This window comes from Gadus macrocephalus, chromosome 13, assembly GCF_031168955.1.
Source record: "Gadus macrocephalus chromosome 13, ASM3116895v1".
NCBI classification, from domain to species: domain Eukaryota; kingdom Metazoa; phylum Chordata; class Actinopteri; order Gadiformes; family Gadidae; genus Gadus; species Gadus macrocephalus.
Window position 1 is genome coordinate 8,488,511 of NC_082394.1, and position 22,508 is coordinate 8,511,018.

A 22,508-nucleotide genomic window follows, 5' to 3' on the forward strand; every position below is an offset into this window, starting at 1 on the left:
AGCCCCGTGTGTAATGCTGCACCAATGGCACTGCTGGCACTGCAGGACCATACAAATGGCAGGATTCGGAGGGAGAGGGTCTTCAGGGACCATAACGATTTATTGGTACATAAAAATATGTACCTTTATGTCAGACCACTTCTTTTTTAATTCTGGGACTGTGCGCTCCGTGCCACTGACAGAGTTCACTGCTGCAGCAACATGTTGCCACTCACTCTGCTTTTTGTTGGTAGTGATCCCAATCCCGTGACCGCCGAACAAAACTAATTTTCGGGCCTCCACCTCACCCACAAGTGTCTCCACTTCAACCTCCGTGAAATTTCACTTTTTTGCTTTTCTCAGTCCTTCTGCCATTGTTTCTGACAAGACATAATGCTTGCATCTTAGTCCGTTTTATATGCAGATCGCATTCATGAGGTTGTTTGCATTGCCCATTTATGGTTAGAAAGGGGCGTGCACACGGCGGAACGTGAAGCTGAAGCAAAGATTGCTTAGAGGTGTGCGTACGCAGGGTTTTATAAGTCTGAATTTTTTTGGGGCACGCAAAACTTGGCTTTTGGGTGTACGTACACTTTTAGTAACGATCCCACGCATAAATGAGACCCCTGATGATTAAGCAGACACTGTTCTCACAGTGACATACAAGTGAGGCTGAGAACAATCCAAGCCGACGATCAGAGTGATTACGAAACAATTCTTTGGTCCAGGTTTCTGCACAGAAACAGAATTGGAGCAACAACAGGAAGCAGAACACCGGGTTATCAAGGTTAGTAGAGCGCAAGCCATTCGCAGGCGTGAATAATTAGACCGTCCAACCACATCATTCAACAGCATCATGTGCAACCAATGCCGATTTTTGTCTCCAAATCCGCTGATGGTTGATGCTGTACGATTGACAGAACCCACCATCTTGTATTCTCTCCAGGTCCTCTGGAAGTCGACGCTGCCGTCAAATCGTTTCTGGAACACCAGCCAGCCCCCGCCGCTGGTCTCCATGTCACAGTACACCTGCAGCACAACACACCTGTTCGTCAACAACGTCACCTCATAGGGCAGCAGGAAGCACACCTGGTAACCTTACGAGGCAGAGGAAGCTCATCGTGGAAACACAGCTTGTTACCTTATAAGGTTATAGGTACCCACATCTTGTTTCCATATAAGGTAACAGGGAACCCACCATGTGACCTTATAAGGTAATAAGTAACCCACCTTGTTACCATATAAGGTAGCAGGAAACCTACAATAACAACACAGAAGCTAGTAGGAACCACAGCGACAACGGGGTTTTCACCTGGACGGGGTGGGAGATGTTGGTGATGTAGATGTCATAGAGACCACTGGTGGAGTGTCCTGCCTTGAAGATATCTGTACAGTCCCTCCATCGATGCACTGCATGGGGAAACCCCACAGACACGCACATAGAAAAGTTCATGAGGGTATAGATGAGGGTCATTTGTATATCATTTGCCATACGGCTAGCCACCATATTCAGGAGTGTGTGTATTTGTGTGTTTAAATATGTTGTTTGTGTGTGTGTGTGTGTGTGTGTGTGTGTGTGTGTGTGTGTGTGTGTGTGTGTGTGTGTGTGTGTGTGTGTGTGTGTGTGTGTGTGTGTGTGTGTGTGTGTGTGTGTGTGTGTGTGTGTGTGTGTGTGTGTCTACCTGTGGTGCTACTCATCATTGTTAGCAGTGAGTGGACAGACGCCATCAGCTGAGCCTGGGTCATCTGGAGCGCTGTGCTGTTTCTTCTAGCAACCATCAGTTGTCGTTCCAGTGATTCCATGGCAACCATTTGACTTTTTACCATAGCCTATCAGAGAGAAGGACAGACTATCACTGTCCGACAATAAAGGACAGACTATAGCTGTTATGAAGGAAAGAATGTTACTGTGATGAAGAACAGACTGTAGCTGTGATCAAGAACATACTGTATCTGTGATAAAGGACAGACTTTAGCCGTGATATAGGATGCATTGTTACCGTGATAACTGTAGCTGTGATAATGGACAGACTGTAACCGTGATAAAGGAAGGACTGCTACAGTGATAAAGGATGGACTGTTGCTGTGATAAAGGACATACTTTAACCGTGATAAAGGATGGACTGTAACCATGATAAAGGATGGACTGTTGCTGTGATGAGGATCAGACTGTAGCTGTGACGAAGATCAGACTGTAATTTTCGATAAAGGCGAGACCGTAACCGTGATGAAAATGTACCTGAAGTTGGTTTTTACCCTCCTTGAGGTCTTCCAGCTGTCCTCTCTGCTGTGACTCCAACATCTGCACCTTCTGCTCCAGACGGCTGAGAGACATAGAGACACATAGAGAGAGACAGAGATATTCACAGTGAGCGTCAATGTGTTGCAAAGGTGGTCATCACATGGCCATGTTACTGATAATTAGTAGGCGGCTGTAGATCGTACCCGAAGACTATTGATGATTGTTTAATGATCTTTTATTAATTTATACTGTATTGTTTTCTGACCTGTTGTGGTGGTGCAGTCGGTTGATCTGATTGGTCTGCAGAAGGAGTTCCTTCTCCAGCCTATTGGTGGACAGATGGTTCTCTAGAAGCTGGACCTCAATCCTGCTGGTCTTGTTCAACACCTGCTGGGACAGCACCTGGTTTTAGTGGTACCAATCCCCTGACATCATCAGCATCATCATCATCATCATCATCATCATCATCATCATCATCATCATCATCATCATCATCATCATCATCAATGGCTAATGAATAATCACAAGGTGCTAGGGCTAAAGACTAGAGGCAATTAGCAAGTGGTTTAAGGCTGGTGGCTAGTGGTTGGAGGTAAGAGGCAGAGGTGACAGACGAGAGGCTAGTGGTTAGAGCTTAGTGGCTAGAGGCTACAGACTAGGCTAGCAGTTGGTCGTTACTTGCTAGTGGCTAGAGACTAGAGACTAGTGGCTAGTTGTTGGAGGTAAGTGACAAGAGGCTAGAGAATAGAGGCTGGCAACTGGTAGGTAGAGGATAGCGGCCAGCGGCGAGAGACTGGTCACTAGAGTAGAGGCTAGTGTCTAGAAGCTAGAGACTAGGGGCTGGAGACTAGTCACTTGTGGCTAGTGACTCGAGGTTATAATCGAGTCTGTAGTGGCTAGGGGAAAGTGTTTAGTTGCAAGTGCCTGGCAGATGAAGACTAGGCTAGGAACCATTTACCAGGGAACAGCAAGCTAGGAAATAGAGACAAGCGACTAGCAGCTAGCGGTCAATGACCAGTATAGAGGCTTAAATTCACCTTGGCCTCCACCAGACTGAGCTTGTGAGTCTGCTGCACGTTGTGGCTGAGCAGGCTGCTTCCTAGCTCCAACATGGTAGCGGTCTGGTCCTGGACTGCCTGGTGCTGCAGCCGGGCCCCCTTCCGGCCTGCACCCAACTGCAGGGACGCCTCCAACTGCACAACATAGGGGTGGGGGGTGATGGGGGGGGGGGGGGGTGCGAGAGGAACATTAGAGGACCAAATGAAAGAAAGCGATTAACCCTTATGGGATAATTGAGACCATCCAAATATGGTATAGTAATAATCTCTTTATTACCATGCCGTATAATAATCTCCCTGTTTACCATTCCACCGCTGAGATGTGTGTCAGGGGCGTTGCTAGACCTAGAGTTTTACTGGGGCACAGGCCCCCAACTGCCAAACATTTTTTTTTTACGTGTGCACAATATGAAATGTATGGATACAGAAGGGTATGTACGAGCTTCAAAATTGTTGTCACTGTCATACTGTAGGCTATATTAAAGCACTGGTAAAGGTAAAGACGCAAAGATGGATTCATGAGTACCGTACAATTATATTTATTTAAACACATACACATCTCAAAGATTTACAAATAAGGTAACTGACAAATAAACAAAAAGTCTCTTTATGACCTTCACCTCTTTATCAGGAGAAGTCTACACATCTATATTTATTTAGAAGCTGTGTGGAAACAGCATAATTTTGCCAGAACGACATGTACTAAAAAGGCAAGAAACAAGGTTTAAAACTAATAGAATTTCTGACTTAAGGTGAGGTTGGCTCATTGCCACCAATCAACCTGGAAAATGTTATAGAACCATCAAAGCTCTTAAATTAAACTAAATAAGGCCATACACTACTGCATAGAGCCTTTTTAAATGATTATTTTTTCACTATTAAGCTGTATCGCCGCGCCTTCATGGTGGCAAAGCGGTCAATAACGTGGCTTTGACTCACTTTGCATAGTTGCTCCTTTTCAATGGACAAAAGAGAAAGTTGGTGAAGCCTTCCTTGCCCCATGGTTGACCTAAGTCAGGTGTGGAGCCTTCTCGACACACTGAAAGATCGCTCACAACTACAACTGTTCACAGGAATTGTGAGTGCAATGATCTGAATTATCTGTGTCAATGTTGGGATCATTGTTGGATCCAGTATGTTAAAAAAAGTTTTTGTGTTAAGGAAGTTTTTGTCTAAAACTTCCTCAAGTTTTGAAGACAGACAATTTTTCATTCATTATTCATTTTCCGCGTGTGTGCGTGCACGCAAGGTGCGTGTGTGTGTGTGTGTGTGTGTGTGTGTGTGTGTGTGTGTGTGTGTGTGTGTGTGTGTGTGTGTGTGTGTGTGTGTGTGTGCTATAAAACTACAGGCTACAGACGCTCAGTATTGAAAACTGGTGCTAATTATGTGGGCAACATTCTTTAACAGCAATCAAGTTGTCATTGTTTGTGTCAAACAAGTTGTGAATTTGTTGTAACGTTAAAAAAGGAGATGAGTTACTCTGGGCTTTTTCCAGCTCCCGTGGTTTCCAACGAAACATGATCAACAAAAAAACAAGGAATTGAAAGCTACTTACAATATGCCTAGGTTACATTAATTTCCCCTGATGGCAGCAATGTTCCACTTTCAGCTGGAATTCACGGTACATCAAAACCACGTGTCTTCTTTAGATTTCAGTTCCCTTTATTTATTCACACAGTTCAGCAGCGGCATTTATTCAGAATCAGAGCCCAAATTAAAGCTGCATTTAGGGCGACTATCACTACCCAGCAGAAAAATAGATGCACTATAAATGGTTTTGTATAGCAGTCACGAACATGAGCATATTTGTGGAAATGCTGGTGTTAGAAAACATAGTTGACGGGAATTAAAGTGCTGCACATCGACTGTACAAATGTAGATTATTCATCACAAGAATTTTAATTCAGAAATCGAATAGGCTAATAAACTCTGAATTGTGAGATAAAATTCAGCATTCTGATAATAAAGTCAGAATACTTGGATAAAATCCGAATTCTGATAATTAAATCCAGCATTAAAGGTTCATTTAAGAAGGTTCTCACCAGTCATTTGTCGCCTGGTCGCAGTGTCGATTTTTTTTTTTAAAGTAGTTCACTAGTCGTAGCGTGCAAATAAATTGCAGTGTCAGAATTCTGAGAATTTTGTCAGCATTCAGATTTCCCAGAATTCTCTTACACTGCAAATTAAAGCGCTACTACTAGCAAACTAGTTTCAGCGTGACTGGAGAGAACTTCCTTAAATTAACCTTTAATGCTAGATTTGCATCAACGCTATTGTGTGAATTAGTATGGTTCTCTTTCATGGAAGCCGGAAGCGGGAGATTCCTTATTTTTTTTACCATTATTGTTTTATTAACAAATTTCTCCTACAGGGGATTGATAAAGTTCTATCTAGACTATTGAACAGAAAGAAACACTTGGTCATGCTTTACACACTTTCAGAAGAGTCACGTGGACGAATCCGTAAATAACTGATTTTTTTCATTGGTTGTTGCGTTAAATCTTACCCAGATACAATAGTGCTATTTTCTGATTGGCTTTTATGTAGCCCCTTTCGTTTTTTGATTGGCTGGTAAGAGGCAGGCTCGACTGAAGACTCCCGAGGCAGCAGGAGATGCACTTGATGAATCCTGCCGATTCCATAGCGAGAGCGGCGCTTCTGCAGATGAATTTAATAATGATCAATGGAATTTTACTGGGGCACTGGAGACTTTTACTGGGGCACGTGCCCCAGTAAAAAGGGGCTGACGACGCCTCTGGTGTGCTCCCAAATAAAAATAATAATTCCTACAATACGATAGGTATCCACAGCTACGCTGTGAATATCTAATGACAGAAATGCAGTTACACAAAAAAAGTAAGAAAGAATAATAACCAAGTTATGAGAGAATGAAAGAAAGACTACAAAGAAAAGAAAAACAATGAAACAAACAATGAATCAAACAATTACAGAAAGACAGACAGAAATAAACAATTCCTTGCCAACTTAAACATTTTGATAAGCGACCCAGGGTTGCATGACACGACCTTTCAACCCTGCTTGATAAATTAAACCCCTCCTCCCAAGGAGAGTTTAAGTATCCTCTTCCCTTAAGCAGAAATAAGTAAGACAGCATTGCTCCCCTAGAAATGCCATGGCAGTAGGAGAGAGTTCAGTTGATAAATTCATAGAAATAATAAATGTTATTATAAATAATAGTTATAAATATACCCCACAGTACCAGCAGATGGAGGGCCTCATATTGGGCCCTTTATCCCAGATAGAGGGTCTCTCTCTGGGCTCTGTAACCCAGAGGGAGGGCCTCTCTCTGGGATACAGAGCCCAGGGAGAGGGTCTCTCTCTGGGCTCTGTACCCCAGAGGGAGGGCCTCTCTCTGGGTCCTGTATCCCAGAGGGAGGCCCTCTCTCTGGGCAGCAGGCAGTCACTTTATCCCAGAGGATCCATCTGTAATTGTTTTTTCTTCCTTGCTTCCTTCCTTTCCCCCCCCCCATTGTTTCTTGATAAAGGTGTCTTTCTGGATTTACCTTCTCATTGCCTCCTCCCCCCCCCCCCCCCCCCCATAGTTAACAGTCACATGACTTCTGCTGCTCTAATCCTGGTTAAATTACACTGTTCACACCTGGAGAGACCATACCTTGGAGAGAGACAGAACCACGGAGAGACAGAACCTTCGAGAGACAGAACCATGGAGAGACAGAACCATGGAGAGACAGAACCTTCGCGAGACAGAACCATGGATAGACAGAACCATTGAGAGACAGAACCAGACGACCAGAGAGTTTGATGGAAGGAATGCTAAGCCATTTGGTGGGTGTTGTGCTTGGACTTGTTCCAAACACTGTGCGTGTGTTTGTGTGTGTGTGTGTCTGTGTGTGTGTGTGTGTGTGTGTGTGTGTGTGTGTGTGTGTGTGTGTGTGTGTGTGTGTGTGTGTGTGTGTGTGTGTGTGTGTGTGTATGTGTGTGTCTGTGTGTGTGTGTGTGTGTGTGTGTGTGTGTGTGTGTGTGTGTGTGTGTGTGTGTGTGTGCATGTGTGTGTGTGTGTGTGTGTGTGTGTGTGTGTGTGTGTGTTGTGGCATTCCCCCGGTGCCACGCCCCCTGTTCGGGAGAGTCGAGGCCGGGATATACCGCCGGTGGCCAACAGCCGGCGACAAACCCCGACCTCCCGAGAGCCGCAATCGGGGAAACGAGGAACACCTGGGCGGGAGACACCCAGGGGTTAAAAGGAGGCCACCAAACGACAGATGGGGAAGAGTCGAGTGGAAGAGAGGACGACGCAGAGGACCGAGACCGTAAAGTGAGCCGCACGGCGGACACGTGGACGACGACTCGAGCAACCCCCCCCGACTTCGATGTACAGCGTGCGCTTGGGTGGATACGAAACCGAATGTAATAAACCGCCGTTTGAGGCTTTGGACCCTCACACCCTGCCTGGTCCTTACTTGAGCCCCTCTACCAAACCGAGTTACCACATATGGTGGAGAATGCAGGCAACTCGGTCCACGTGCGGCTCCCGGTAAGGACCCCTCCCCGCGTAGTGGCAGTGGCTTTCCGTTTTTGATTATTTTTTTTATTTTTTTTATTTTTTTTCCCTGTGCGGTTCCTCCGTTCGCGGAGGTGAATACCCGCGGACGTAGATGCAGAACCCCGGGACAGCCGCAGGACCAGCCGGCCCGAGAGAATCGGACCCCAGCCTGGCCCTGCTGACGGAGGCGGTGCTCCGCCTGACCCAGCAGGCCACCCGCGACCCGCCGACCACCGCCCCGACGAGTCGGCTCACAAAACTAGGACCCGACGACGATGTCGAGGCCTTCCTAGAAACATTTGAGCAGGTGGCAACCCGGGAGAGGTGGCCAGAGGCCCAGTGGGCCTATATAGTGGCCCCGTTTTTAACCGGACCCGCCCAGCAGGCGAGTCAGGACCTCAACCCCGGGGACGCGGGCCGGTATACCGCACTCAAGGCGGCCGTGTTGGCCTACTATGGACATAGCCTTGCTGCGAAGGCCCTCAATTTCCACGAGTGGACGTTCGACGTCCGAGGACCCGTACGGACCCAGGTGGCCCACCAATGTCGGCTAGCCCGGAGGTGGCTGGTAGACGGAGCGGGACCCAGCCCCGTGGATCGGGTCGTGGTGGACAACACCGTGCGACAGCTGCCCCCCGACGCCCGGAGGGTGCTGGCCCACCACCACCCTGAGACCGTGGACGACCTCGTGCGCCAGCTGGAGAACTGGCAGGTGGCCCAGCGGCTGGCGGCGGGCCCGAGACCCAACCCCCGGGCCACCCGGAGAGAGACCCCAACACCGCCGTCGAGGACCCGGCCGTCCACCCCGCCCCGAGAACGAGGGGAACCCGAGACCCGGCGCTGCTACCACTGCGGACAACGGGGACACCTGGTCCGCGACTGTCCCGACCGACAGGACGTCCCCATGCCCTCCGCGTGCACCGCCCCGAGAGACCGCCCCACCTGTATGCTGGCGACCTGCTGGACACAGAGCCTCAAGGACTCCCCCACCATCCCCATCAAGGTGATGCACCAGGACACCCATGCCCTGGTGGACACGGGGAGTGCCGTGACCCTGGTGAGGGCCGACCTAGCCGGGGGCAGGCCGGGGACCCCGATGCAGGTCTCCTGCGTACACGGCGACACCCGGACGTACGAAACCTGCCACGTGGTAGTACGCACACCACAGGGGGTCTTCGTCGCCCGGGCCGGGATAGTACCGACCCTTCCGGTGCCGTTCCTGATTGGCCGGGACTGCCCCATCTTCACCCGCTTTTGGAGCCCCAGGAGGGGGAACCAGGGGGGACGAGAGCTGCACCGTCCGGCCGGCCGAAGCGGACGCCCGGCCCAGCGAGGGGCAAGGCGCCAGCCGACGCGAGAGTCCGGGTCGGAGACCGGACCCGTCCCGACGACCGCCGCCGACCGCGGACCAGCCCTGGGAGCGACCCGCCGACCGTCCGCCGCGCGGACCGAGACGGACGACGAGCCGGGTTCCGGAGGAGAGGGACCGTCGGCGCCGGGAAGCCCGCCCCGATCTACCGGGGACCAGGCGCGACCGGGACCGGGACCGGGAGACGGAGCGGGGCCCAGCACCGACACCGTTACCGCCTCCGAGAGGGGGAACACCCCCGAGGAGCCCGAGAGCTCCCCCCTAACTGAGCTATCGGACTTCGCCCAGGCGGGGGGGGAGAACTCGGCCCGACCGGGACAGTTCGCTACGGCCCAGCATCGGGACGATGCCCTGCGGCACGCGTGGGGACATGTGGTCGCCCACGACGGTCAGGTGAGGGACTCAGTGAGCCACCTGACCCACCCCCACTTCTGCACTCAGCGGGGGTTGCTGTACAGGGTCGACGTACGCGAGGGGGAGGTAGTACAACAACTGGTGGTACCGCGACCGTACGTGTCTAAGGTTTTGTTCATGGCCCACACACATTTGCTCGGCGCACATCTGGGCATGGACAAAACGCGAGAGCGGGTGGTGGCGCGGTTCTATTGGCCCGGGGTACGCAGAGATGTAGCGCGTTACTGCCAGGAGTGTCCCGACTGCCAGCGCGTAGCCCCGCGGGCAGTGGAGCGGAGTCCGCTCATACCGATGCCCATTATTGAGACTCCCTTCGAGAGAATAGCGCTGGACATCGTAGGACCCCTCCCCAGGACGAGCCGGGGACATCGATATCTCCTCGTCATATTGGATTATGCGACCCGATACCCCGAGGCCCTCCCACTGCGTGCGGCGACTAGCAAGGCGGTAGCCCGAGAGCTAGTATTACTCTTTAGCCGGGTGGGGCTCCCAAAGGAGATCCTCACCGATCAAGGCTCCTGTTTCATGTCCCGCGTAGTCAAGGAGCTACTAAAACTGTTACAGGTCTCCCAGCTCCGGACCTCGGTATATCACCCGCAGACGGACGGGCTAGTCGAGCGGTTTAACCAGACCATCAAACGGATGCTCAAAAAGAGCATCGAGGCGGACGGGAAGAATTGGGACCAGTTGCTTCCCCACGTCCTCTTCGCCATTCGTGAGGTGCCCCAGGCTTCCACGGGGTTCTCGCCCTTCGAACTCCTTTATGGGAGGAGACCCCGTGGAATACTGGACCTGGCGAAGGAGGCGTGGGAGAGTCATCCCTCTCCACACAGGACCACCATCGAGCATGTGGAGCTCGTCAGGGACCGAATGGCCAAGGTCTGGCCCATAGTCCGAGACCACCTCGCCCGTGCTCAGCAGGCCCAAGCGCGCGTGTATAATAGGGGGGCGCGCGTGCGGAACTTCCGACCAGGCGACCGGGTCTTAGTGCTGGTTCCAACCAGCGAGTGCAAGTTTCTCGCGAAATGGCAGGGCCCGTACGAGGTAGTAGAGGCCGTGGGGCCCGTTAACTATAAGGTGAGGCAACCCGGGAGACGCAAGCCCACCCAGGTTTATCATGTGAATCTGTTAAAGCAGTGGCGGGGTGAGGACGACCCTCCCCTACGGGCCCCCATGGCCTTAATGGCTCGGCCCGCGATCCCTGACGTCCCGATGGGGACCGACCTCAGCCCCGCACAGAGACAAGAACTAGGGGAGCTGGTGCTGCAGAGCCGGGACGTGTTTTCGGACGTGCCGGGGCGGACCTCGGTGATCTCCCATGAGATCCGGACCGCTCCGGGGGTGACGGTTCGGATCCCGCCCTACCGGGTACCCGAGTCCCGGCGCAACGCCATCCGAGCCGAGGTGGAGCGGATGCTGAAACTGGGGGTAATTGAGGAATCCCGTAGCGCCTGGGCTAGCCCTATCGTGCTGGTGCCCAAGCCGGACGGGACCCACCGGTTCTGTAATGACTTCCGCCGGTTGAATGAAGTGTCTGACTTTGACTCCTACCCCATGCCTAGAGTAGACGAGCTGATCGAGCGGCTGGGACCGGCCCGGTACCTGTCCACGCTGGACCTAACCAAGGGGTACTGGCAGGTCCCCCTGGCCCCGTCGTCCCGGGAGAAGACGGCCTTCGCAACGCCGGGGGGCCTGTTTCAGTACACTGTCCTGCCCTTTGGTGTCCACGGGGCCCCCGCTACGTTCCAGCGGATGATGGACCAGGTCCTAAGGCCGCACAGCAGTTACGCCGCAGCATATATCGATGATATAATCATCCACAGCGCCAGTTGGGACGAACACGTCAAGCACGTGCGGGCCGTGCTCAACGGCCTACGAGCGGCCGGGCTTACCGCCAACCCTGCAAAGTGCAGGTTGGGGCGGGAGGAGACGGCCTATTTGGGGTACCGGGTGGGGAGGGGGAACGTGCGACCCCAGGAGGACAAGGTGGCGGCTATCCGGGAGTGGCCTCAACCCCAGACCAAGAAGCAGGTGAGATCGTTCCTGGGGCTGGTGGGGTATTATCAGCGTTTTATCCCGGGGTATGCCACCCTAGCCTGCCCCCTGAACGATCTCACCCGGAAGGCCCTCCCGGATAGGGTCCACTGGACTGAGGCAGCGACGAGGGCCTTCGAGGACCTACGGGGGGCCCTATGTAAGGAACCGCTGCTGGTCACCCCTGATTTTAACCTCCCTTTCACCCTCCAGACAGACGCGTCCGAGGTGGGACTAGGTGGGGTCCTATCCCAGGTCCGGAACGGAGAGGAGCATCCGGTGACCTATCTCAGCCGGAAGCTCCTCCCCCACGAGCGGAACTACAGCACCGTAGAAAAGGAGGCGCTGGCCATTAAGTGGGCCGTCACTAAACTAACGTACTATCTCCTAGGACACCAGTTCGTCCTGGTGACGGACCACGCCCCACTGAAGTGGATGGCCACCGCCAAGGACACGAATGCCCGGATAACGAGGTGGTTCCTGTCCCTCCAGCCCTTCTCCTTTACCGTGGAGCATAGGCCGGGGCGGGAACACACCAACGCCGACGCTCTGTCCCGCCGAGATGCGTGCGGGGGCTGGGCCCCGCGCACGGAGGGGCATAAGCAAAGGGGGGGAGTGTGTGGCATTCCCCCGGTGCCACGCCCCCTGTTCGGGAGAGTCGAGGCCGGGATATACCGCCGGTGGCCAACAGCCGGCGACAAACCCCGACCTCCCGAGAGCCGCAATCGGGGAAACGAGGAACACCTGGGCGGGAGACACCCAGGGGTTAAAAGGAGGCCACCAAACGACAGATGGGGAAGAGTCGAGTGGAAGAGAGGACGACGCAGAGGACCGAGACCGTAAAGTGAGCCGCACGGCGGACACGTGGACGACGACTCGAGCAACCCCCCCCGACTTCGATGTACAGCGTGCGCTTGGGTGGATACGAAACCGAATGTAATAAACCGCCGTTTGAGGCTTTGGACCCTCACACCCTGCCTGGTCCTTACTTGAGCCCCTCTACCAAACCGAGTTACCACAGTGTGTGTGTGTGTGCCGTGTGTGTTTACACAAAAAGCTTGTAAAACATCTGTAATTGCGTGTAAGATAGCAAACAATGGAAGAGAGGGAGATGAGGGAGGGTTGAGGGGAAAGAGAGAGAGAGAGTGAGAAAGTCAGCATCCCCACAGAGTGTAGCTGTGATAAAGGCCAGAGTGTAGCTGTGATGAAGGACTGATTGTAACTGTGATAAAACCCAAACCCTATAGCTGTGTAAAAGGACAGAGTGTAGCTGTGATAAAGGCCAGAGTGTAGCTGTGATGAAGGACTGATTGTAACTGTGATAAAACCCAAACCCTGTAGCTGTGATAATGGACTGACTGTAGGTGTGATAGTTTAGAGTGTGTGTTAGAGTTTAAAGAGCTTTGAGACCTACAAATCAACTTTTCTGGCTCTATGTGTCGGGTGTGTTCCCCGAGTTGGGGGGGTGCATTGCGTATGGCCGGTTATGGTCTCAGATGTATAATACTGAACCTTAATCCACATGTTAGATGCGTACTCCAACACATTGTCATACTCCAAAACTCATATACTGCAAAATATAATACTGTAAGTTATATACTCATAACTTATTGTCATACTCGAAAAAAACACCATTTGTGTTCGAGAAAATGTACATGAATGTTGAATACATCACATACTTAGCCATCGTATTCCCCTTTCTGGCTGGGGGATTGTTAACAGCTTGTTGTGTAACTAGCGATGTGATCGCGCCAGACATGATCCATGACTTAGTCCTCAGGACGGGGAAGGTTCTGGAAGCCATTTGTTCTGTCAGCAGTTTAGATGGAAGAGCAAGCAGAGATTAAAGACTTCTAATGCAATCAGGCCTCAACCGGGAATATGTGAGCAGGTTCCAGGGAGTACTAATCAAGATTCAGATTTTGCTTTGTTGTTCCAACAAAACAAGACTTTCCATGTAAACTATAAATATTTGTTGAATTTGTATGCATTATATTGTTGCTGAAAAACATATATGACGCAAGAAACTGAAGAAGGTCTCATCTTCTTCCATTTTTAACGGCCGGTATGTACATAGCATGAGACTACGGTTCATGCATTTCAGTAAGGTCCTATGTCATCAGAGTGTAGAGTCCTGGCGCTGGCCCAATGATCAAGGCACTCAGAGAAACTAAATCCATCAGATCCAGAGATACGCAGAATAGTGTCTGTCTGTCAGTGTGAGGGTCCAGCACAACATTTCCTTTGGACGGGAGGGAGATGGCGAACTATTGGACCCTGACCCAGACGGCCCCAGGGACCATGATGCTGAATAACGACCCAGTAATGAAGTTCTGGAGCGCTCCACTGTAGCGCTGTATTTACATAAGCTTGGTGTGTTGGGTGTATGCGTCTGATTGTGTGCGGGTGCCTGCGTGTGTGTGTGTGTGTGTGTGTGTGTGTGTGTGTGTGTGTGTGTGTGTGTGTGTGTGTGTGTGTGTGTGTGTGTGTGTGTGTGTGTGTGTGTGTGTGTGTGTGTGTGCGTGTGAGTGTGTGTCAGGTCAATAGAGGTCAACAACACAATATTTCATCTGGAAGGAGAGGAGTAGAGGATGAGGAAAGGAGGAGAGGAGGAGAGGAGGAGAGGAGGAGAAGAGGAAAGGAGGAGAGGAGGAGAGGAGGAGAAGAGGAAAGGAGGAGAGGAGGAGAAGAAGAAAGGAGGAGAGGAGGAGAAGAGGAAAGGAGGAGGGAAGGAGGAGCAGGAGGAGAGGAGGAGAGGAGGAGATGAGGAGAGGAGGAGAGGAGAGGAAGAGCAGCAGCAGAGGAGAGAAGAGGAGGAGAGGAGGAGAGGAGGAGAGGAGGAGAGGAGGAGAGGAGGAGATGAGAGGAAGAGCAGCAGCAGAGGAGAGAAGAGGAGAGGAGGAGAGGAGGAGAGGAGGAGATGAGAGGAAGAGCAGCAGCAGAGGAGAGAAGAGGAGGAGAGGAGGAGAGGAGGAGAGGAGGAGAGGAGGAGAGGAGGAGAGGAGGAGAGGCATAAAGGAGGGAAGGAGGAGGAGGATAGGAATAAGGAGACATATGACATCACAGCTGTCCGCTGTCTGGTTCCAAGACACAAAGTCCCTAGAATGCTACAAAAAGTAGCTTTTGCAAAAACTCTCTTGTACACAAATAGTGTACAATAAAGTTCTAGAGAATGGAAAACTTTATTTGCATCCAGCCTTCTCTCTTGTTCATCAAGAGTATAAAATATGAATAATAATAAAGCAATAACAATATAATAATACCATAAAAATGCAATAGTAATAGTGCCTTGAGACAGAGTGGCCCTTGTCCCACAGCAATAGGTCCAGCGTTTACCATGCTACGCTAAGCTATATGCTACCTCAAGCTATACGCTACATCAGGCCTATTCAACTAGCTGCCCGTGGGCCAAATGCGGCCCCTCTTAATTTTTTTCTGGCCCGCAAGAGGTTGCATGCAAAAAAAAAAGAAGAAACATAGTTGCATGCAAATCAGGTTTCTGTGGGTAGCCGGTGATACTAGCCAGTATCAGTACCCCACAATCAGGAACTGGCATCACTTATTCTGACAATGTTTGGCTCAACCGATACGTGTGAGTCTAGCTTTTCTCATATGAATGCCATCAGAACAAGGGCACGTTGCTCCATGACCTATGAGAAGCTGCAGGAGTGTCTCAGGATGAGCCAAACTAGGCAAACAAGGCAGTGCAATCTTTCTCACTGACTCACTGGCTCAAAATGTCTCATATGTACAGTAGTTCTGTTTTGTGATGATTCAAACAACATGGTTGAATTCTAAATACGTGTCCAAAATATGTGAGAACAAAATCTTTTATAATGATACGATTAAAAGTGAAGAAGGAAGGAATGCGTCTGACAAGTTTATTCCATGTAGTAGTACTATATATATTAAGTTAACACTACTTTAAGTACGATTAATTTGTAGCGATTCATTCCCGTAGTTTTACTCTGTGTGGCCCATGATGAACCCCCAGTGGTTTTCCTTTTCGGCCCACTTGTTAAGGAGGTTGAAAAGCCCTGTGCTACATGGTCGCGCCATTTGCTCCCATTGGCCGTTTGAGGCTCTGAGGTCACTCTGGCGTCACTTCAGCCGAACACAAACACAGAGAGGCTCGCCTCTGATTGATTATCAGCCCCATCTGGAGCTGCCTGCTGTGTGAGCGTTTCATAAAATTTAACGCTGTTACCCGATTACCAAAGTACAATCTGTCTTGCTGGAGCACATATTTGGTCTTAACCCAGAGTTACCCAGCGTTGTTGTTTAGGTTGGCTCTCTGATTGGCTGGGCTCTCAGACCGCGGGTCTTGATTGGATAAGGGTTAGATGTTTTGGACTTATGTTATGAGTGTGTGTTAACACTGACCTATCCTTACAAAGGGAGTCCCCCCTCAGACCTGAGATATGAGCTGGGAAGAAATTTAGACACACACACACACACACACACACACACACACACACACACACACACACTCACTAAAACACAGACACACATAAGCACACATATAGACCAACACACACACACACACACAACACATATAAACAAACATATACGGAAACACATACACACATGCATATACAAAGTAGGGGAATGTTTCAGGTTTTTTGCTATGCCAACGGCACAGGGTGATTCTCTGGGGAAAAACTAATTGACACATGAACCCCGTAATGACCGTTGTCCTCTGGGAACCGTGTGTGTGTGTGTGTGTGTGTGTGTGTGTGTGTGTGTGTGTGTGTGTGTGTGTGTGTGTGTGTGTGTGTGTGTGTGTGTGTGTGTGTGTGTGTGTGTGTGTGTGTGTGTGTGTGTGTGTGTGTGGTTTGGGGGGGGGCATTATGTATATGTGTGTGTGTGTGTGTGTGTGTGTGTGTGTGTGTGTGTGTGTGTGTGTGTGTGTGTGTGTGTGTGTGTGTGTGTGTGTGTGTGTGTGTGTGTGAATAGAAAGCCCTTTCTGTTTGTCAGGACCGGCTGACAGGATATAGATAGAGCAGCGAGTATAACTACAATTCAAAATAAACCTCAGCCTCTCCAATCCTCGCCCACTCCCTGGGGATACAGAAACGTCTAGCCACGCACAGGACTAACTTACTGTCACTCACTGACACCCATTCGACACCCATTCACCCATTCATACACATGTCTACTTACGCACACATATACACAGACCCACACATTCTTTCATCCATTTACAGGAGCAGTGGTATATACACAAAGGCAGAGTTTTGAAACATGCCTCGCTCTCTGTCTTTCTTTCATTCTCATCTCTTTCTCCCTCTCCCTCGTTTCTCATTCTCTTTCTCTCTCTCTTTCTCTCTATATCACTTTCTCTCTTTCTCGCTCCCCCTCTTTGTCATTCTCTTTCTCTCCCTCTCTTCTTCCCTCTCTCTCTGAAGTCATTTGGCAGAAAGCGAAACAAGTCCCCGGTTGACCAACTTCATTGTATTATCACAATGAACATGCACACACGCACACGCACACACACACACACACACACACACACACACACACACACACACACACACACACACACACAAACTGAAAGAGTTTCACAGCTACACCAGAGTTTCTGCTCTCATTGTCCTCCATCCTGATTGGAATAATCTCAGGAGTGAGTGTTCCATTCCAGACCATAACCGCTTAGTAATACGACCCCTTCTCCTCCGCCATCTCCAGGGGGTGGTGAGAGAGAATAGGAGTTTTGGAAGAAGGGGGGGGGGGGGGGGGGGGGGAACAGAGGAGAGGGTGCGGCAAGTAGGATAGAAGTAGATGAGAGGAGGAGAAAAGGGGAAAGGTGGGAAGAGGGGAAGAGAGGAGGAGAGGAAACGGGAGGATAGGGCGGGGGGGGGGGGGGGAGGGAGAAGGGAGGAGAGTTGGGGAGAGGCGCATCGATGAGAGAGGAGTTCCCACACTAGATAACCTGGATTAAAGACATCCACGTGTTTCAGTCAAGCCGACCCAGAGGGATCCTAAAGTGAGACTCTACCATGGTCAAATTGCTGACATACGATTGTGATGTGATCGAAACACCTTTAGTCTGGGCATGAACTGAAACTGTGAAATCGCTGTTTCAGTGTGGATGGACGGCGTTCTGAAAACCGTGCTGACGGAAATCTTTTGATGCAAATACCAAATAAGTATTGACATGGCCCGTGGGTTAACTTTAGACTGTGAGGAAAGTCTAGTCAGATGGGGCGTCAGATGGATTATACGATCGAGACGTACTAGACACTGGATAGGTTGGAGTTGGGATCGAACCCTGGACCCGAGTCCAGGGTTCTGTCTCTCCAGGGTCCGAGTGGACCGGGGTCTCCTACCTTCTGCAGCCACTGTGAGGTGTTCCTCATGGCGCTCTCCAGGTGCTGCAGCTTCCCCGGGGACATGCGGCGGAGCTCCGTGGGGGGCCCGTCCCACCCGGGGGTGGGGGCGTCCCGCTGGGCACCACGCCCCACCCCCGCACCCTCCGCCAGCGGCCGGGGGTCTGAGAGGGCACCCAGCTCGGGCAGGATGAAGGTGTAGCTGCAGGGTCCCTGCTGCAGGCGCTGGAGCCTCCTCTTCTTCTCCACACCTCCGCCTCCCGCCGTCTTCCCTCTCCTCTGGCTGCGTAGTCTCCCTCCTCTCTCCCTGCTGGCATGTCCTGCCACCCACAGGCAGCCAATCAGAAGCATCGTGAGAAGCTGGATTCCTCTCATGGTGCTGAGGTCTCGGCACGTTGGTCGCAGGGGTCAGTGTGACCGGGTTCAGCACTATGGGGTCAAAGGTCGGCCCTGGTTACACTGTAACCCCCAGGGAGAACATTGGGAGGCTGGAGCAAAGCCTTGATTAAGACTTGGGAGTCGGACGTGGGAAAACCTCGAAAAGTTCTTGGAACTTTCAGCTCCCGATGTCCCAGGAGGTCCAACAGATCAACAGGAAGTTCCTCAGTGTGATTCTCAGGGAAGGCACACCTTGTTGTGTTGAGGTGTCGCACTGTTACACAACCCCCTGCTTAGTGCCTAGCAGGGAGAACATCCATGGTTCCAGCAGAGTGTTGTAGGATTTTAAGGCAAAGATAATTCCACGTCTTGATCTTCTATGCCTCCGTCTCCTTCTTCCTCCCTCTTCTTCTTTGATTTGATTGAGGAAATTCAGGAATTTTATCTCTAGTTTTTCTTCTGAGACCAAACGGTTTCTCTTGATGACGATCAGTTCTTTGAAGACAAAACCCCTGACAAAGAAACAGTAAAGAAGATACATGCACGAAGAAGAAATACAGTGAGAGAGAATAGATTGGTAGGAGTGAAGGATAAGGACTACAGAAGGGAGTGTTGTTGAAGAACTTGAGAAACAAAAAAAGGAATGAGACTACAGAGAGAGACTACAAGGTATCTGAAAGACCAACCTTCAATCTTCAAGCATCCATATCGGGAAAGAGAGAGAGAGAGAGAGAGAGAGAGAGAGAGAGAGAGAGAGAGAGAGAGAGAGAGAGAGAGAGAGAGAGAGAGAGAGAGAGAGAGAGAGAGAGAGAGTGTAGAAAGTGCTCTCCTATCATTCTGCTCTGGTGGCTCTGGTTCCTGAAGTGACTGAAGTCAAATACATCTGCTCTCTTATCACTGGTGAGAGAGAGAGAGAGAGAGAGAGAGAGAGAGAGAGAGAGAGAGAGAGAGAGAGAGAGAGAGAGAGAGAGAGAGAGAGAGAGAGAGAGGAGAGAGAGAGAGAGAGGGAAGGGCGGGAGGGATATTTCTAGGAGAGCTATTTACCTCGCATGGAGGGGAAAAAGAGGAGGCAAAACACATCGGAGGGGAGAAAGGGCAAAAGAGAGGAGGAGAGAGAAAGCATGAAGGAGAGATAAAGAAAGGATAAAAAGTGTTTATGTGACGGGGTAGGGCAGGGGTCAGTAGCTCTTTAAGAATACTTTATCTCTAAATTATCGTTCTCTTTCTTGCTCTCTCTCTTCTCTCTTCTCTCTCTTTCACTTTATTGAAGTGGCACCAGATGCCTTATATGGTCATTCAGCGGAGCGGGCAGTGGGGAACCCTGGCACACCGGCCTTTTAGCTTTGAGCTGTGACCAGGTGCCTTTAACATGTGACCAGGTGACTTTAACATGTGACCAGGAGACTTTATCTTGCAACTAGGTGACTTTAACCTGCACTTTAACATGCAACAAGGTGACTTAAACCTGCAACTGGGTGACTTTAAGCTGTGAACAGGTGACTTAAACATGCAACCAGGTGACTATAACCTGCAACTATGTGAATGTAACATGGGACCACTTATATGCAACCAGGTGACTTTAACATGCGACCAGGTGACTTTGATCTGAAACCGGGGTGACTTAGGCCCCGTCCACACGAAGCCGAAACGGGCGAAACCGTTACGGTTTCGATCTATCCGGTTTCGAAGTATCTCCGTAAAGACGAAGCCAAGCGAAACCGGATAGATCTGTAGAAACGCTGTAGTAAACATTCCAGGCCCATAAGGGGCGCTGCTTCTGGTACACAAATCCAGAAGAAGAAGAGGCGAGCATGCGCATAAAGGCTGCCCCCCGAACCACTAACAACACAAACAAACAGCTCTTCTACGATGGCGAACTAGATTCTCAATAAATAATGGCTTAGCAACCCAACAAGGGACATGATATGCTGCAGAACGATTACAAGCTTGTAGTCCGCCATCATCTTTTTTGTTGTGATTTCTGAGACTCCGCGGGCTTAAGAGCCATTGGCTAGGAGGTCGAGGGGTGGGGCGATGATGTCATGGTTTGCGGTTTCAGTCGGTTTCAGGCGTCCACACGAAACCAAAACGAAACCGGATAGATTTGAAACCACCTCCGAGGGTGGTTTCAGAAGTTTGCGGTTTCGGTCAGCGGATTCGCCGGCTTCGTGTGGACGGAAGGCCGAACCGTACAAGACCTTTGCGGTTTCGCCATGAAATCGGCTTCGTGTGGACGGGGCCTTAACCTGCAACCAAGTGACTTTTAGCTGTGACCAGGTGTATTTAACATTCAACTAGGAGGCTTTAACATGTAACTAGGTGAATTTCAATTGCGACTATCACTTCAAGATCCAACGAGGTGACTTTAACCTGCAACCAGGTGACTTTAACAAGAGAGCAGGTGACTTTAACATGCAACTATGTGACTTTTAGCTGTGACCAGGTGACTTTAAACTGCAACTAGGTGACATTAACAAGAGAGCAGGTGACTTTAACATGCAACTATGTGACTTTTAGCTGTGACCAGGTGACTTTAAACTGCAACTAGGTGACATTAACATGCGACCAGGGGACTTGTAAATGCGACCATGTTTCTTTAAAATGCGACCAGTTGTCTTTAACATGCGACCATGTGACTTTATCATGCAGACAAGTGACTTTAACATGCAAACATGAATAAAATACACTGGCTTAACGTAATCTAACATACACAATAATAAACAGTGCAGGCAGGAGCAATCAATTATGTTAAGTTGAATCTAAATAAAACAACTGTCAGTCAACATTCATTATTCATAGTATTCACCGTATGCTAAACAACCAACTGAAGGTGAAGAGTCTTACATGCAATACAATAATATGATCAGTTGAACTAACTCATTAAATCGATGGAAAATCAGTCCCAAATCCGACCAGGGTAGACCAGACCAGTCTAGACCAGACCAGATCAGACCAGGCTAGAAAAGACCAACCCCCTCCTCTACCAGGATGGTGGGAACAGATACTTTAAGACTTTTTTAAGTTATTATAATCATAATTGTTTGGGATTTGGTATCAGGTATCTTTTGCTCTGTATTTTTCTATATTTTGTTTTGTTTATTTGTTTTGTCTAAAGGGAAAGTAAAGAAATTCAAAACTCCTATCACTTTCTCTGGCTTCTCATCTCTCGCTCTCTCTCCCCCCTCTCTCTCTCTCTCTCTCTCTCTCTCTCTCTCTCTCTCTCTCTCTCTCTCTCTCTCTCTCTCTCTCTCTCTCTCTCTCTCTATCTATCTCTCTCTCTCTCTCTCTCTCTCTCTCTCTCTCTCTCTCTCTCTCTCTCTCTCTCTCTCTCTCTCTTCGCTCTCGCTCTCTCTCTCTTGTCAGAGAAGCCAAATGGGTTTTGTTTATAATTATTTTATTTTTAAGGGGCCAAGCACATGGTGATTGTTGTCTTTTTCATTTTTAATCTGGCACTTTCTCTGGTACGGCCACCAACCCGAAGTCGCCTTTTTTTGGAAACTTTCAAGAACGATAGAGGGTGACCCAAGACGGCCGAATAACATTTATACCGTGAAATGATGGCGCTATAGCAATTTTATATAATCGAGAAAATGGTTAACATCATGTTCCCTGACCCCTTTGACCTACAGTCACAATCTGATTATAAGGTATGTAAAATAAATAACAACGCCACTAGAATCCTATGAAAAATGCAAAGGTAGACTTATAGACGTATGTGTGCAGTATATTTTTGACGCAGGTCAAACAGTCAATATATGCCAGAGCTGCAATAATTTGAATTTTGAACTGGTCCTTTTAATAATCAACTTAATGACTTTCCGACAGAGCCTACATTATGTTTCACGCCTGGCATGAATGTATTGTTACAAAAGGTTGTATAATTCTGAAAGGTTAAAGGTAACGTCAAGGAGTTTGTACGCGTATCAACAGACCTAAGCCTAGGCTTTTCCTTGATTGTTAACCCGATAAAAACCCTAAGGGTCGTGATCGTCCACCCTAGGCTTGACCCCCAATAATCGCTGCTTGCAGGTTTCTTTATATTTATTCTTGGCTCATCCTTTTTTCTATATGAAGATAAACCAATGGGCTACACAGTCAGTGCAAGACATCTAAAGGATCGTAGTGACGTTGAGCAACGTCAGGTCCTGGCAGTCCTCAGCAGTGAGGAAGCATCATATCGTCT

At 49.8% G+C, this 22,508-nt stretch overlaps 1 protein-coding gene across 1 annotated transcript in view; it reads right to left on the minus strand.

Moving 5' to 3' along the window:
* The window catches only part of angpt4 (angiopoietin 4), a 23,863-nt gene extending 4,661 nt beyond the window's left edge, over positions 1-19,202 (minus strand). Inside the window, exons 1-7 of the mRNA XM_060069735.1 lie at positions 17,948-19,202; positions 3,259-3,414; positions 2,487-2,608; positions 2,219-2,303; positions 1,662-1,809; positions 1,292-1,389; positions 907-1,008 (exon numbers count right to left, since the gene is read on the minus strand). Coding sequence (XP_059925718.1) covers positions 907-1,008; positions 1,292-1,389; positions 1,662-1,809; positions 2,219-2,303; positions 2,487-2,608; positions 3,259-3,414; positions 17,948-18,322 — 1,086 coding nt within the window. The 5' untranslated portion in view covers positions 18,323-19,202. The remainder of the gene's footprint in view (positions 1-906; positions 1,009-1,291; positions 1,390-1,661; positions 1,810-2,218; positions 2,304-2,486; positions 2,609-3,258; positions 3,415-17,947) is intronic.
* Between the last annotated feature and the right edge of the window lie 3,306 nt (positions 19,203-22,508).